Source organism: Coregonus lavaretus (assembly GCF_964263955.1).
Source record: "Coregonus lavaretus genome assembly, chromosome: 21".
In the NCBI taxonomy this organism is placed as follows: Eukaryota; Metazoa; Chordata; class Actinopteri; order Salmoniformes; family Salmonidae; genus Coregonus; species Coregonus lavaretus.
The window spans coordinates 10,319,833-10,335,105 of record NC_140008.1 but is presented as its reverse complement, the minus strand read 5'-3'; the positions used below and the strand labels follow the sequence as shown (position 1 = coordinate 10,335,105).

General features: G+C 41.8%; 1 protein-coding gene across 1 annotated transcript in view; it reads right to left on the bottom strand.

Moving 5' to 3' along the window:
- The window catches only part of LOC311149232 (GRAM domain-containing protein 4-like), a 39,770-nt gene extending 24,843 nt beyond the window's left edge, over positions 1 to 14,927 (bottom strand). The window contains exons 1-3 of the mRNA XM_084186316.1: positions 14,631 to 14,927; positions 4,035 to 4,260; positions 1,607 to 1,727 (exon numbers count right to left, since the gene is read on the bottom strand). Coding sequence (XP_084042442.1) covers positions 1,607 to 1,727; positions 4,035 to 4,260; positions 14,631 to 14,659 — 376 coding nt within the window. The 5' untranslated portion in view covers positions 14,660 to 14,927. The remainder of the gene's footprint in view (positions 1 to 1,606; positions 1,728 to 4,034; positions 4,261 to 14,630) is intronic.
- Positions 14,928 to 15,273: the final 346 nt, after the last annotated feature.

Below are 15,273 nucleotides of genomic sequence, written 5' to 3'. Positions count from 1 at the left end.
ATTTCCTGTCACTGTTCCTTTCAATTTTGGGTAGTTGTCGTGGTAACGGCAGGTCATGTGCAAAAAATCTGAGCGTCCAGACTGAGGTCACATATGGAGCATCAGAACTGTATCAGGATTGAGATCCACATATGGATGTGGTATAAATCGGAGCTCAAAAGATCAGATTCCATGTGTTCTGTTGCTGTTTACACATTAGGGAAAAGATTGGACAGGTATCAGATATGCAAATAATTGGCAAAAGAGCTGCAAGCATTACTGTAAGTCGCTTTGGATAAAAGAGTCTTCTAAATGGCATATATTATTATTAAATTACCGACTCATCAAAGCAGAATTAAAGGACAAAGCTGATCATTTACTCAATCACTAACCACCTCCCTAAAGGCTCATGGCAAAGCAGGGCCAGCGCTCAAAACAAGGCCGACAAACAACAATTGCATTGCAAATCCACAAGCTGCTCCTCTCACAGTCATTGGATAATCAACTTCAGCACCAAATGTGGAAATCTGAAATCTGATTATTAGAAAAAGAGTCACTATACATTCAGTAGAGCAGCAACAGTACATTTGGCGATTGCACTCTACCCATTAGTACCCTTTGGTGCTAGACAGAGGACAATGGGCTCTACAATGAGGACCAGCCACCAGCCCATACTGCTGACACGCAGCCTGCATCCCAGATGGAGGGAGGGCTGAGGTGAAATGAAGGCCACACACCACTTCTGTACTTCCATCTCCTCAATGTGTCGAATAATATCATGATATTTTTTGGGATATCCGGATAGTTGTAATACATGCAAAATCAAATCGTTGTAAAGAAGCTAGATAGCTAATAGTCCATTCATATGAAACAGCCTACCTGTTGGTAGATCATTGCAGCCTACTCCTTCTCATTTAGCCAACGTAATTCCGTAATTTTTATTCCATTTTGTATTGATTAGAAATCTCCCACTTAACTTGCTACACATGGAGCCTCTGTAGCGCCACTTTGATTGAGCTGCATGTGAAATGGTGTAGGCTACCGGGCGCCACGCATAAAAACTATTTTATACAAATGTAAAATGTAATGGTCTATCCTTGTAGGCTCTGTAGCAATGTCACAGATACCTTTCCTTAACTTAAGACAAAGCATTTTCATTGTTAAAATAGGGCTATTTTATTCTCAAAAATGAATACTCTCCCAAGTAATCGAATACTTAACGTCCGTTCGGATATTCGAATAACTGTGCTCATCCCTATATAGGACTATGGTCACTCACAGATACTATGATCACTGACCTAGCTTGAGTAATAAGCCTAAGTTGATCTAATATAAGAGACTAACACTCAAGTTGCCAGGCGTAAGAGGGCTATATGAGCCAGTACAGATCTAATTCTGCAGCCAGGAGAGCCCTGAAGGCAAGACAAATTACATTTACACGCAAATCCTAATGAGTTCACCAACTAACAGACACCTTGACATGAAAGACAGATATCCAAAGCTGCTGTGTGGATTGGCAATCTAACAAACGTGAAGAGATTTTCCCTTTTTGCAAATCAAAACCTTACTGCTAGAGGTTTTACAAACTTCTACTTAAACCTAGACTGAAAAATAGTGCAATACTCACGTAGGAAGTGCTTTTCCAGTAAGGCAATTTCCAGGTGGCCTTTCATCTCGTTGAGTCCATCTGTCTCAGTCCTCTGGTAGTCCTGGATGGCTGCAGCCATAGCAAGTGTCCCCGGACCAGCCTGGATGTGGGCACACACACAAGAACATGCAGAGGTGAGGAGAGAAGGATAACGTCCCTGCCGATGTGCGCTACTGTGGGCTCTGGTTCAAAACACCTGCACACAGCACCTCAAAACTCTCTCACACACACACACACACACACAGATAAATGTGGGCAAGCTGACAGCAGAAGACTCCATTTCACCCTGCAGTTTCTCCCTGCACCATCCAGCCTGGCTCAAACTGCAGTGTAATTGTGTATGCAGACTATCACCTGAATCATGACCCAACACACAGAGAGAGGAACAGAGCGAGAGAGTGAGAAACAAAGGAGATTGGGAAAGTGAAACTCCACAAGGATAGCCACACAGAGAGTTACATTGAGATAGTCACTAGTGTTGGCACTCTGCTACTCAGACACAACAGAGCTGAGACAGTGAAGAAAAGAGGAAACATCTAGATGATTTCATTTCACATCCTCTCAGCAGGGGGACAAGAATAAGAATATGCAAAGACCGCTCGCACCAGGAGGGAAATCAGTGCACTTTAGTAACGATGAGTGGGAGAGGAAGGGGCAGATCCCACAAGCCCAGCTCTGATCAAAAGGTCTCCTTTCAGATGAGTAAAGCTGTTACATTTCCACAAGAGATATTATAATTAGCTACTGTACAGCAACGTACTGTGTAATCTATTAATGAATAAGACTCTTCAAAGCCAGGTCTCAGTCTTCCACTATTGCACTAAAACAAGTTAGCAACAATGACTGACATGAGAAGAATGTTGACAGACATTTTGAAACATCCCTTAGGGACCATTAAAAGACAACCAGAACAGCACATTCCATTCATATAATTTTCTTCGACATGAAGGTCTGAGCACCAATAAGGTGGTGTGTAGGTAGCAACTGCAACATGATGTTTTTCAATGATTGCATACGGCACATATTTTCCAAACTCTATATTAGCTTTGAATATGCCATATCTAGGCCAGATTTAAGGCTACTTTGAGAGTGCAATTAAGATCGGAAAGTACTGCTTGTCTGCTCTGTAGTAATTTAGTAATAGAAGTACATTAACACCATCCCTCGCACCATTACCCAGAGAAGCAGTGACCCAATTCACTAGGTCTGCTAATTGAGAAATGTGCCCTATTAATGTACATTAATTTATTCCATCTGTGTAAATTAGACCTTACTGTTAATTATATGTACCCCATAAAAGCACTAAAGTGCAACAAAGAGTTAAATAGTGACATATTACAAGCCTGCTATGGAGGTAAATACATCTGGAACGGCTATCCGACTTCAGTTCTCAGTAGTCAAAAAGATAACGACTGAGGTGTCAAGATTATAATAAATACCAGTGTGAGAAGACCCACCTTGTTCCTGTTTTCATGACAACAAGTCCCAAACAAACAGGGCACTGTACTGTACTGGCCTAAGCCCAGTTTCCCAGTACCAAGACATGTTTGTTGTTAAGTGGTTAGACATTACAAGGGCTGTGTTTAACCCTAATTCCGCTGCAGAGGCTTTCTAGGTCGGAGTTTGTGCGAGATACAGAGATCATGAAAGGCCCAACTTCTCCAACGGTCCATTCTTATAGACTCGATGGGCAAGTTGGGTCCTGACTTCAGTAACCAGATCGCCTATCAGAGAATTCGCACCAGTGCCACGTTTGCACGTCTTTTTTCAGAATACAACTTATTTTTTTATCACACTTTTTGGGGCATTTCATTAAGATGCCAACAAGGTGGCCCAGTGTGTGATGACGTGATCAAATGACTCATAAAATCTTTGACCTGTTTGAAATCAAAGTTTGGAATGAAAGATATTTCCCTATCTTCAAAGAACATCAAGAAGTTTTATCAACCTCTCTCAAAAAATATATGAACATGAATGCACCAGAACATGCAGACAAATGAAATAATAAGATAATTGAAAAATATAGTTGTTCTTCTAATGCACTCAGGGATGTTGAGTTGGCTGGTAGTACACTGCGGCAAGGCCCTGGAACATGTCCACTCTAGTCTGACTAAGGCCTGCAGTGACGCAGACAGAGGTTGGAAGTCTTTCAATCCTCTACTAAATCAACAGGAAGGGGGTTGAATAAACATCAAAAGTGGGACATTTTGGCCAAAATTCCATCAAAACTGGCGGCGGCACCTCGAGATGGCGAGTGAGTGGACTTCATGAAGTTATCTGGAAGATGTCAAACTAGACTAGGAATGCAAAACAAAGATGTATTTTGTTTGAGAGAGAATTAGGGGAAGTGAAGAGTCTGAAGAGATAGAATTTCTGTGGTTATATTATAATACCAATATTCACTTACAGGAACACTCACAGGGTCTTGCAGTTCTTCAGTGTCTTTAATTTTAAGCAAGGGCCGAGGCTTCATCAGAATCTCTTCGCTACATTCAGTGTCAGATGTGTTGGGCGATTCACCCAGATCCAGGAACACGTCTGGCCGCTGGCCCCGGAACCGGATTTTGTCCAACCGCTTTAGCATGTTCAACACTGTCGTCTTGGTCTTTATCTTAACATGGCGTATGGCATCCCTGCAGGGTCAAAAAGGAAGAAAGACACAGGTGATTAGAATAAAATATTGTACCGGCAACTCACTGACCAGGGCATGTCTCCATGAGATAAAAAGTATTGAATTGTCATCAATAAAAATATGACCAATTTTAAATGCCAACTCAAAAGATTCCTGTGCAACAATATAGTACTTACATGTGCATTCCACATGACATTGCATTATACCACAGGCATGAGGATGGTATGAATGGCATCCACAGTCATTCAATTCAGCATGACATAATTCCTCTCAATCTCTTACGGGAGAAATAAAACCCTCTACTCATATCAGTAATGAGACTTACTGGAGAATGAACAACTCCCATCACTTATCCCTATGATCAGACACATTGAATAATTCAGCCTTACAAGGAAATTGAGATACAATAACCACTCAAAATGATGATAGCCAAATGTCTGTCTTCTACCTTCTTAACTTTGACCCCTTGTAATCTAGAATACATTTTTCTAAAAAGTATTATTTTGCCAAAACTTAACTGCTGGCTATACATGTTGCACCAGCTTCCTAAAGTATGAGGCCAATGGGCCTGTGACTGAGGGGGTGCGGGTGAGTTGGGCAATCATTTTAGGTCTGGGATGCCCCTAAAATCTCTTTAACGTACAGTGGGGAGAACAAGTATTTGATACACTGCCGATTTTGCAGGTTTTCCTACTTACAAAGCATGTAGAGGTCTGTAATTTTGATCATAGGTACACTTCAACTGTGAGAGACGGAATCTAAAACAAAAATCCAGAAAATCACATTGTATGATTTTTAAGTAATTAATTTGCATTTTATTGCATGACATAAGTATTTGATCACCTACCAACCAGTAAGAATTCCGGCTCTCACAGACCTGTTAGTTTTTCTTTAAGAAGCCCTCCTGTTCTCCACTCATTACCTGTATTAACTGCACCTGTTTGAACTCGTTACCTGTATAAAAGACACCTGTCCACACACTCAATCAAACAGACTCCATCCTCTCCACAATGGCCAAGACCAGAGAGCTGTGTAAGGACATCAGGGATAAAATTGTAGACCAGCACAAGGCTGGGATGGGCTACAGGACAATAGGCAAGCAGCTTGGTGAGAAGGCAACAACTGTTGGCGCAATTATTAGAAAATGGAAGAAGTTCAAGATGACGGTCAATCATCCTCGGTCTGGGGCTCCATGCAAGATCTCACCTCGTGGCGCATCAATGATCATGAGGAAGGTGAGGGATCAGCCCAGAACTACACGGCAGGACCTGGTCAATGACCTGAAGAGAGCTGGGACCACAGTCTCAAAGAAAACCATTAGTAACACACTACGCCGTCATGGATTAAAGTCCTGCAGCGCACGCAAGGTCCCCCTGCTCAAGCCAGCGCATGTCCAGGCCCGTCTGAAGTTTGCCAAGGACCATCTAGAGTTTTTTGGTCTAAACTCCACTCACTGTGTTTGGAGGAAGAAGAAGGATGAGTACAACCCCAAGAACACCATCCCAACCGTGAAGCATGGAGGTGGAAACATCATTCTTTGGGGATGCTTTTCTGTAAAGGGGACAGGACGACTGCAGCGTATTGAGGGGAGGATGGATGGGGCCATGTATCGCGAGATCTTGGCCAACAACCTCCTTCCCTCAGTAAGAGCATTGAAGATGGGTCGTGGCTGGGTCTTCCAGCATGACAACGACCCGAAACACACAGCCAAGGCAACTAAGGAGTGGCTCCGTAAGAAGCATCTCAAGGTCCTGGAGTGGCCTAGCCAGTCTCCAGACCTGAACCCAATAGAACATATTTGGAGGGAGCTGAAAGTCCATATTGCCCAGCGACAGCCCCGAAACCTGAAGGATCTGGAGAAGGTCTGTGTGGAGGAGTGGGCCAAAATCCCTGCAGCAGTGTGTGCAAACCTGGTCAAGACCTACAGGAAACGTATGATCTCTGTAATTGCAAAACAAGGTTTCTGTACCAAATATTAAGTTCTGCTTTTCTGACGTATCAAATACGTATGTCATGCAATAAAATGCAAATTCATTACTTAAAAATCATACAATGTGATTTTCTGGATTTTTGTTTTAGATTCCGTCTCTCACAGTTGAAGTGTACCTATGATAAAAAATTACAGACCTCTACATGCTTTGTAAGTAGGAAAACCTGCAAAATCGGCAGTGTATCAAATACTTGTTCTCCCCACTGTATGTAGCTCAGACAGAAAGCCGGACCCTTTAGCCTCTTCCCAGAGAGTGAGATCGAGAAGAGAGTGAAAGAGAGAGAAAGAGATGTGGTACATACTTTCATCATCGCATCATAGCACCCATTCATTACGAGATCGGTGAAATTAGTCGCCCTTTATAAGATTCGATCCCAAGTTTAATTTAGGAGGAATTAAATCTTAGATCCTTGATTTCTACCCAGAGCATAGAAGAAAGCCAATCAGAAGAACAGAATTGGAACATAGCCTCAAGAGTGCTACCAGACTAACCTATTGTATAGAAATTTCTTGGGTGCTCGGGAACTATACTGAACAAAAATATAAAATGCAACATGCAACAATTTCAAAGATTTTACTGAGTTACAGATCACATAAGGAAATCAGTCATTTGAAAAAAAATCATTAGGCCCTAATTTATGGATTTCACATGACTGGGAATACAGATATGCATCTGTTGGTCACAAATACCTTTTTTTTTTTTTAAAGGTAGGGTCGTGGATAAAAAAAAAAAGTCAGTATCTGATGTGACCACCATTTGCCTCATGCAGCGCGACATCTCCTTCGCATAGAGTTGATCAGGCTGTTGATTGTGGCCTGTGGAATGTTGTCCCACTCCTCTTCAATGGCTGTGCGAAGTTGCTGGACATTGGCGGGAACTGGAACACGCTGTCGTACACGTCGATCCAGAGCATCCAATACATGCTCAATGGGTTACATGTCTGGTGAGTATGCAGGCCATGGAAGAAATTGAACATTTTCAGCTTCTAGGAATTGTTTACAGATCCTTGCGACATGGGGCTGTGCATTATCATGCTGAAACATGCGATGGCGGCAGATGAATGGCACGACAATGGGCCTTAGCATCTCGTCATGGTATCTCTGTGCATTCAAGTTGCCATCGATAAAATGCAATTGTGTTTGTTGTCCATAGCTTATGCCTGCCCATCCATAACCCCTCCGCCACCATGGGGCACTCGTTGTTCACAGCGTTGACTTCAGCAAATCGCTCGCCCACACACCACCATTCACATGGTCTGTGGTTGTGAGGCCAGTTGGACATACTGCCAAATTCTCTAAAACGACATTGGAGGCAGCTTATGGTAGAGAAATTAACATTCAATTATCTGGCAACAGCTCTGGTGGAAATTCCTGCAGTCAGCATGCCAATTGCACGCTCCCTCAAAACTTAAAACATTTGTGGCATTGTGTTGTGTGACAAAACGGCACAGTTTAGAGTGGCCTTTTATTGTCCCCAGCACAAGGTGCACCTGTGTAATGATCATGCTGTTTAAATCAGCTTCTTGATATGCCACACCTGTCAGGTGGATGGATCATCTTGGTAAAGGAGAAATGCTCACTAACAGGGAATTAAACTAATTTGTGCAATTTATTTTAGAGAAATAAGATTTTGGGGGTATGGAACATTTCTGGGATCTTTTATTTCAGCTCATGAAACATTGGACCAACACTTTTCATCAATCAACAGACACAATCAGTGTGTCGGACAGGATCGGCCTGTGCAAGTCAAACACCTATTTCCTCAGGTTAACCATTAATCTTTTCTGAGATAAGGGGGTTGACAGATTGACTAAATCATGAGCAGAATGGTGTAAAATAAACAGCGCAATGAGAAAGAAGCCTAGTAATATTTGACTAAAACAATCATTTCAAACCTTGCTTACATTATACATTGGAATACTTTGGAACAGATTTCCAAAATGTCAGTCACTTGGGGCTGACTTGCTGGCGTTTTTAAATTGTATTTTCTGTCCAATATAAAAAATAATATTTTGCTCACAAAACATGGAGGGGGGGGGGGGGGGATTGGTGGAAATAAAATAGCACCGCCAGTTAGGGAACCATGCTCCATACTTAACCAAGCTCTATACTTATATTCAGTTCTGGCAAGTTGCTGAGGAGGAGGAAAAAGAGTATAATGCAACATAAATTATTTACAGCCCCACACAAATCCAATTACTTTACCATTGAAGACATACAGTCCATTCAGAAAGTATTCATACCCCTTGATTTAATCCACATTTAGTTTTGTTACAGCCTGAATTCAAACATATTTTTTTCCCCTTCACCCATCTGCACACAATACTCCATAATGACAAAGTGAAAACATGTTTTTTTAAATGTGCTACATTTATTGAAAATACAGAAATCTAATTTATATACAATACCAGTCAAAAGTTTGGACACACATACTCAATCAAGGGTTTTTCTTTATTTTTACTATTTTCTACATTGTAGAATAATAGTGAAAACATCACAACTATGAAATAACACATATGGAATCATGTAGTAACCAAAAAAAGTGTTAAATGCCAAGAGTGTGCAAAGGCTGCTTTTCCTCCACTCTGCGGTCCGACTCATCCCAAACCATCTCAATTGGGTTGAGGTTGGGTGATTGTGAAGGCCAGGTCATCTGATGCAGCACTCCATTGCTCTCCTTCTTGGTAAAATAGCCCTTACACAGCCTGGAGGTGTGTTGGGTCATTGTCCTGTTGAAAAACAAATGATAGTCCCACTAAGCCCAAACCACATGGGATGGCGTATCACTGCAGAATGCTGTGGTGGTCATGCTGGTTAAGTGTGCCTTGAATTCTAAATAAATCACAGACAGTGTCACCAGCAAAGCACCCCCACACCATCACACCTCCTCTTCCATGCTTTACGGTGGGAACTACACATGCAGAGATCATCCGTTCACCCACACCGCGTCTCACAAAGACACGGCGGTTAGAACCAAAAATCTCAAATTTGGACTCCAGACCAAAGGAGAAATTTCCACCGGTCTAATGTCCATTGCTCGTGTTTCTTGGCCCAAGCAAGTCTCTTATTATTATTGGTGTCCTTTAGAAGTGGTTTCTTTGCAGCAATTCGACCATGAAGGCCTGATTCACCCAGTCTCCTCTGAACAGTTGATGTTGAGATGTGTCTGTTACTTGAATTCTGAAGCATTTATTTGGGCTGCAATTTCTGATGCTGGTAACTAATGAACTTATCCTCTGCAGCAGAGGTAAATCTGGGTCTTCCATTCCTGTGGCGGTCCTCATGACAGCCAGTTTCATCATAGCGCTTGATGGTTTTTGCGACTGCACTTGAAGAAACGTTCAAAGTTCTTGAAATGTTCCGTATTGACTGACCTTCATGTCTTATAGTAATGATGGACTGTTGTTTCTCTTTGCTTATTTGAGCTGTTCTTGCCACAACACAACTAATTGGCTCAAACTTAAAATTAAATTTTAACAAGGCACACCTTTTAATTGAAATGCTTTCCAGGTGACTATCTCATGAAGCTGGTTGAGAGAATGCCAATAGTGTGCAAAGCTGTCATCAAGGCAAAGGGTGGCTATTAGAAGAATCTCAAATATAAAATATATTTTGATTTGTTTAACACTTTTTTGGTTACTACGTGATTCCATATGTGTTATTTCATAGTTTTGATGTCTTCACTATTATTCCACAATGTAAAAAATTGTAAAAAATTAAGAAAAACCCTTGAATGAGTAGGTGTGTCCAAACTTTTGACTGGTAGTGTAAGTATTCACACCCCTTTGCTATGACACTCCAATTTGAGCTCAGGTGCATTCCATTTCCTTTTATCATCTTTGAGATGTCACTATAACTTGATTGGAGTCCACCTGTGGCCAATTCATTTGATTTGGAAACGCACCTGTCTATAGAAGGTCCCACAGTTGACAGCGCATGTCAGACCAGAAACTATACCATGAAGTAGATCTCCGAGATAGAATTGTGATGAGGCATATATCTGGGGATGGGTATAAAACAATTCCTAGAGTTTCCAAGAGCACAATGTTCTCAGTCATTGGGAAATATGTTACTACCCAGACTCTGCCTTGAGCTGGCTGTCCGATCAAACTGAGCAACCGGGCAAGAAGGACCTTGGTCAGGGAGGAATGACCACTCTGAAAGAACTACAGAGCTCCTTGGCTGAGATGGGAGAACCTCCCAGAATGACAACAGTCTCTACAGCACTTCACCAATCCGGGCTTTATGGGAGTGGCTAGACGGAAGCCACTCCTGAGAAAAAGGCACATGATAGCATGCCTGGAGTTTGCAAAAAGGCACGTGAAAGATATAATATTTTGCCTCATGCTCTGAGGTCTGATGAGACAAAAATTGAACTCTTTGGCCTGAATGCAAAGTGCTTTGACTTGAGAAAACCAGGCACAGCTAATCACCCATCTAACACCATCCCTACCATGAAGCATGGTGGTGGCAGCATCATACTATGGGGACGCTTTTCAGCAGCAGGGACTGGGAGACTGGTAAGGATAGAGGGACCAATGAATGGAGCCTTGCTATTCGCCACCACTCCCCATCTAACTTAACAGAGCTTGAGAAAATCTGCATGGGAGAAAATCCCCAAATCCAGATGTGCAAAGCTGATACAGACAAACCCAAGACGACTCAAAGCTGTAATCACCGCCAAAGGTGCTTCTACAAAGTACTCAGGGGTGTGAATAATTATGTAAATTAAGATATTTCTGTATTTCATTCAATACATTTGCAAAATGTTCTAAAAACATGTTTTTACTTGGGCAGTTTACATCTCGCCACACAACACTGCAAAATGCCATTTTGAAAAAACGAAAAAAGTAGGAGTATGCTTAACCCGTTAACAAATAGTTTGGGCGTTGAGTGGAGGAAGAAGAAAATGTAACTGTGGAGCTTCATCACCTAGTGTCTTTCCTTCATCTGTAGTGATGTGAAGGAACTGGTCACACTTTACCTCCTGTGTAGTTTCATGCATTTTAATCACACCTGGGGTGTATTCATTAGGCCGATTCTGTTGCAAATCGTTTTGTTTGTTACGAAACGTTTTGTAACAGAAACCATTTACTCCAAACTGAAAGCGAAATGCTTGTGTTTCAAGCTCCAACCGTGCAGTAATGCCTTGCAATAAATAAAACCATACACACAATCCAGAAAAATCAAAAAATTAATTATATAGGATGAGCCATGACTAGATTACAGTATATACACTACCGGTCAAAAGTTTTAGAACACCTACTCATTCAAAGGTAGAAGACATCAAAACTATGAAATAACACATATGGAATCAACAAAGTGTTAAATCAAAATATTTTATATTTGAGATTCTTCAAATAGCCACCCTTTGCCAAGAGTGTGCAAAGCTGTCATCAAGGCATTCTCTCAACCAGCTTCATGAGGAATGCTTTTAACAGTCTTGAAAGAGTTCCCACATATGCTGAGCACTTGTTGGCTGCTTTTCCTTCACTCTGCGGTCCAACTCATCCTAAACCATCTCAATTGGGTTGAGGTAGGGTGATTGTGGAGGCCAGGTCATCTGATGCTGCACTCCATCACTCTCCTTCTTGGTCAAATAGCCCTTACAGAGCCTGGAGGTGTGTTTTAGGTCATTGTCCTGTTGAAAAGCAAATGACAGTCCCACTAAGCGCAAATCAGATAAGATGGCGTATCGCTGCAGAATGCTGTGGTAGCCATGCTGGTTAAGTGTGCCTTGAATTCTAAATAAATGACTGAGTGTCACCAGCAAAGCACACCCACACCATCACACCTCCTCCTCCATTCTTCACGGTGGGAACCACACATGCGGATATCATCCGTTCACCTACGCTGCATTGGATGACATGGCGGTTGGATGGTTTTTGTGACTGCACTTGAAGAAACTTGCAAAATTCATGACATTTTCCGGATTTACTGACCTTCATGTCTTAAAGTAATGATGGACTGTCGTTTCTCTCTGCTTATTTGAGCTGTTCTTGCCATAATATGGACTTGGTCTTTTACCAAATAGGGCTATCTTCTGTATACCACCCCTACCTTGTCAAAACACAACTGATTGCCTCAAACGCATTAAGAAGGAAAGACATTGCACAAAATAACTTTTAATTATAATGCATTCCAGGTGACTACCTCATGAAGCTGGTTGAGACAATGCCAAGTGTGCAAAGCTGTCATCAAGGCAAAGGGTGGCTATTTGAAGAACCTCACATAAAATACATTTTGATTTGTTTAACACTTTTTTTGGTTACTACATTATTCCATATGTGTTATTTCATAGTTTTGATGTCTTCACTATTATAAAAATAGTTTTAAAAAATAAAGAAAAACCCTGGAATGAGTAGGTGTGTCCAAACTTTTGACTGGTACCGTGTGTGTGTGTTATATATATATATATATATATATATTAGTGCATTCAGAAGTATTCAGACCCACTGACTTTTTCCACATTTTGTTACTTTACAGCCTTATTCTAAAATTGATTAAATTGTTTATTCCCCAAAACGACAAAGCAAAAACAGGTTTAGACATTTTTGCTAATTTATTAAAAATAAACTGAAATATCACATTTATATAAGTATTCAGACCCTTTAGTCAGTACTTTGTTGAAGCACCTTTGGCAGCGATTACAGCCTCGAGTCTTCTTGGGTATGACGCTACAAGGTTGGCACACCTGTATTTGGGGAGTTTCTCCCATTCTTCTCTGCAGATCCTCTCAAGCTCTGTCAGATGGATGGGAAGCGATGCTGCACAGCTATTTTCAGGTCTCTCCAGAGATGTTCGATTGGGTTCAAGTCTGGGCTCTGGCTGGGCCACTCAAGGATATTCAGAGACTTGTCCCGAAGCCACTACTGCATTGTTTTGGCTGTGTGCTTAGGGTCGTTGTCCTGTTGGAAGGTGAACCTTCGCCCCAGTCTGAGGTCCTGAGCGCTCTGGAGCAGGTTTTCATCAAGGATCTCTCTGTACTTTGCTCCGTCCATCTTTGCCTTGATCCTGACTAGTCTCCCAGTCCCTACCGCTGAAAAACATCTGCACTGCATGATGCTGCCACCACCATGCTTCACCGTAGGGATGGTGCCAGGTTTCCTCCAGACGTGACGCTTGGCATTCAGGCCAAAGAGTTCAATCTTGGTTTCATCAGACCAGAGAATCTTGTTTCTCATGGTCTGAGAGTCTTTAGGTGCATTTTGGCAAACTCCAATCGGGCTGTTGTGCCTTTTTACAGAACAGTGGCTTCCGTCTGGCCACTCTACCATAAAGGCCTGATTGGTGGAGTGCTGCAGAGATGGTTGTCCATCTGGAAGGCTCTCCCATCTCCACAGAGGAACTCTGGAGCTCTGTCAGAGTGACCATCGGGTTCTTGGTCACCTCCCTGACCAAGGCCCTTCTCCCCCGATTGCTCCGTTTGGCCGGGCGGCCAGCTCTAGGAAGAGTCTTGGTTGTTCCAAACTTCTTCCATTTAAGAATGATGGAGGCCACTGTGTTCTTGGGGACCTTCAATGCTGCAGAATTATTTTGGTACCCCAGATCTGTGCCTCGACGCAATCCTGTCTCGGAGCTCTACGGACAATTCCTTAGACCTCATGGCTTGGTTTTTGCTCTGACAAATCATGTCCAATCAATTGAATTTCCCACAGGTGGACTCCAATCTAGTTGTAGAAACATCTCAAGGATGATCAATGGAAACATAATGCACCTGAGCTCAATTTCAAGTCTCATAGCAAAGGGTCTGAATACTTATGTAAATAAGGTTTCTGTTTTTAATTTTTTATAAATTTGCAGACATTTTTCAACCTGTTTTCGCTTTGTCATTATGGGGTATTGTGTGTAGATATATATATATATATATATATATATACACACACACACATATCGGGGGGATATCCCAGGATGCCCAGCCCATCTCAGATTCCGAATGTTCCGGTGCAAGACGTTTGGGTGAGGTTTTATACAACACGTGTAGGCTATCATTTCACGATAACCATGTTGCACCTCACCAGATAATCATGAAGAACATTGTTACATTGTTGAACTATTGTAAAGATGACACAGACGTATGCCGTTTTAGTCGTACTGACGGCTAACACAAAAGTAAAAGGAGGCAATACTACATATTGATAAGAACATAAAAGTAAATTATAATTGTATCAAAAACTTCAAATGCAGCATTCGGAAGACACGTTGTGAAAATATAATGTTCTCTATCTCTAGTCGCTTATGAGTGCAGAATGAGAGCATGATATCGAGTTAAACCAACGTCGTTTTGGTGCAACAAAAAATAAATTGCACGACACGACTACGCCTGTTGCACTTAGAACTATTGGGTTAAATAAATAAGAAGCTGTCAGAAAGTTTCTTACCCATAACGAAATCTGTAACAAAGTTTCATTAACGCTGTCGTTACTCGGTCGGTCGCCCTTTCCCACCTGCCAGCGTGTTTCAAAGAAACCCTCCGTTGGTCCGCCCCGCTCACGCCCAAGTATAAACATTGAACACCATAAATAAAATAATCTTATGGCAAACAGTGCAAGAGGTCCATACACAAAAGGGTGGGGGGAAACGATGACGTTCTTTGCGTTTTATGAACGCATTCGACAACAATAAGCTGTTTCAAATTTATGTTGTTGCCTTACAGTGAGTGAGGCGTTCATGCTACCAGGAAATTTCGTCAATGTCAGCGACTACAGTCTTAAAGGGGCCGCCAATTAATGTTTTCATAGTACAGAGTTTCTTTTCAACAGCAACTAGCTACACGAAGAAATATCAAAAAATTTAAACGTGAAACAGCTATAAAAAACGTAGGTAGGCAGGTAGATGGGTGTTATAGGTATGGCCTATAGAGAAGCTCACTGAAACTTTCACAAAAAAATTAAAATAAGTAGCCTTATCTATTGACATGATAGAATAGTTTAGCCATTAACATTGAGAGTGCTATAGCAAATCATTTCCAATGGTGTAAGGCCAATGGGTGAGAAGGATGGAGGCTGTAAAGTGTGCATTTTT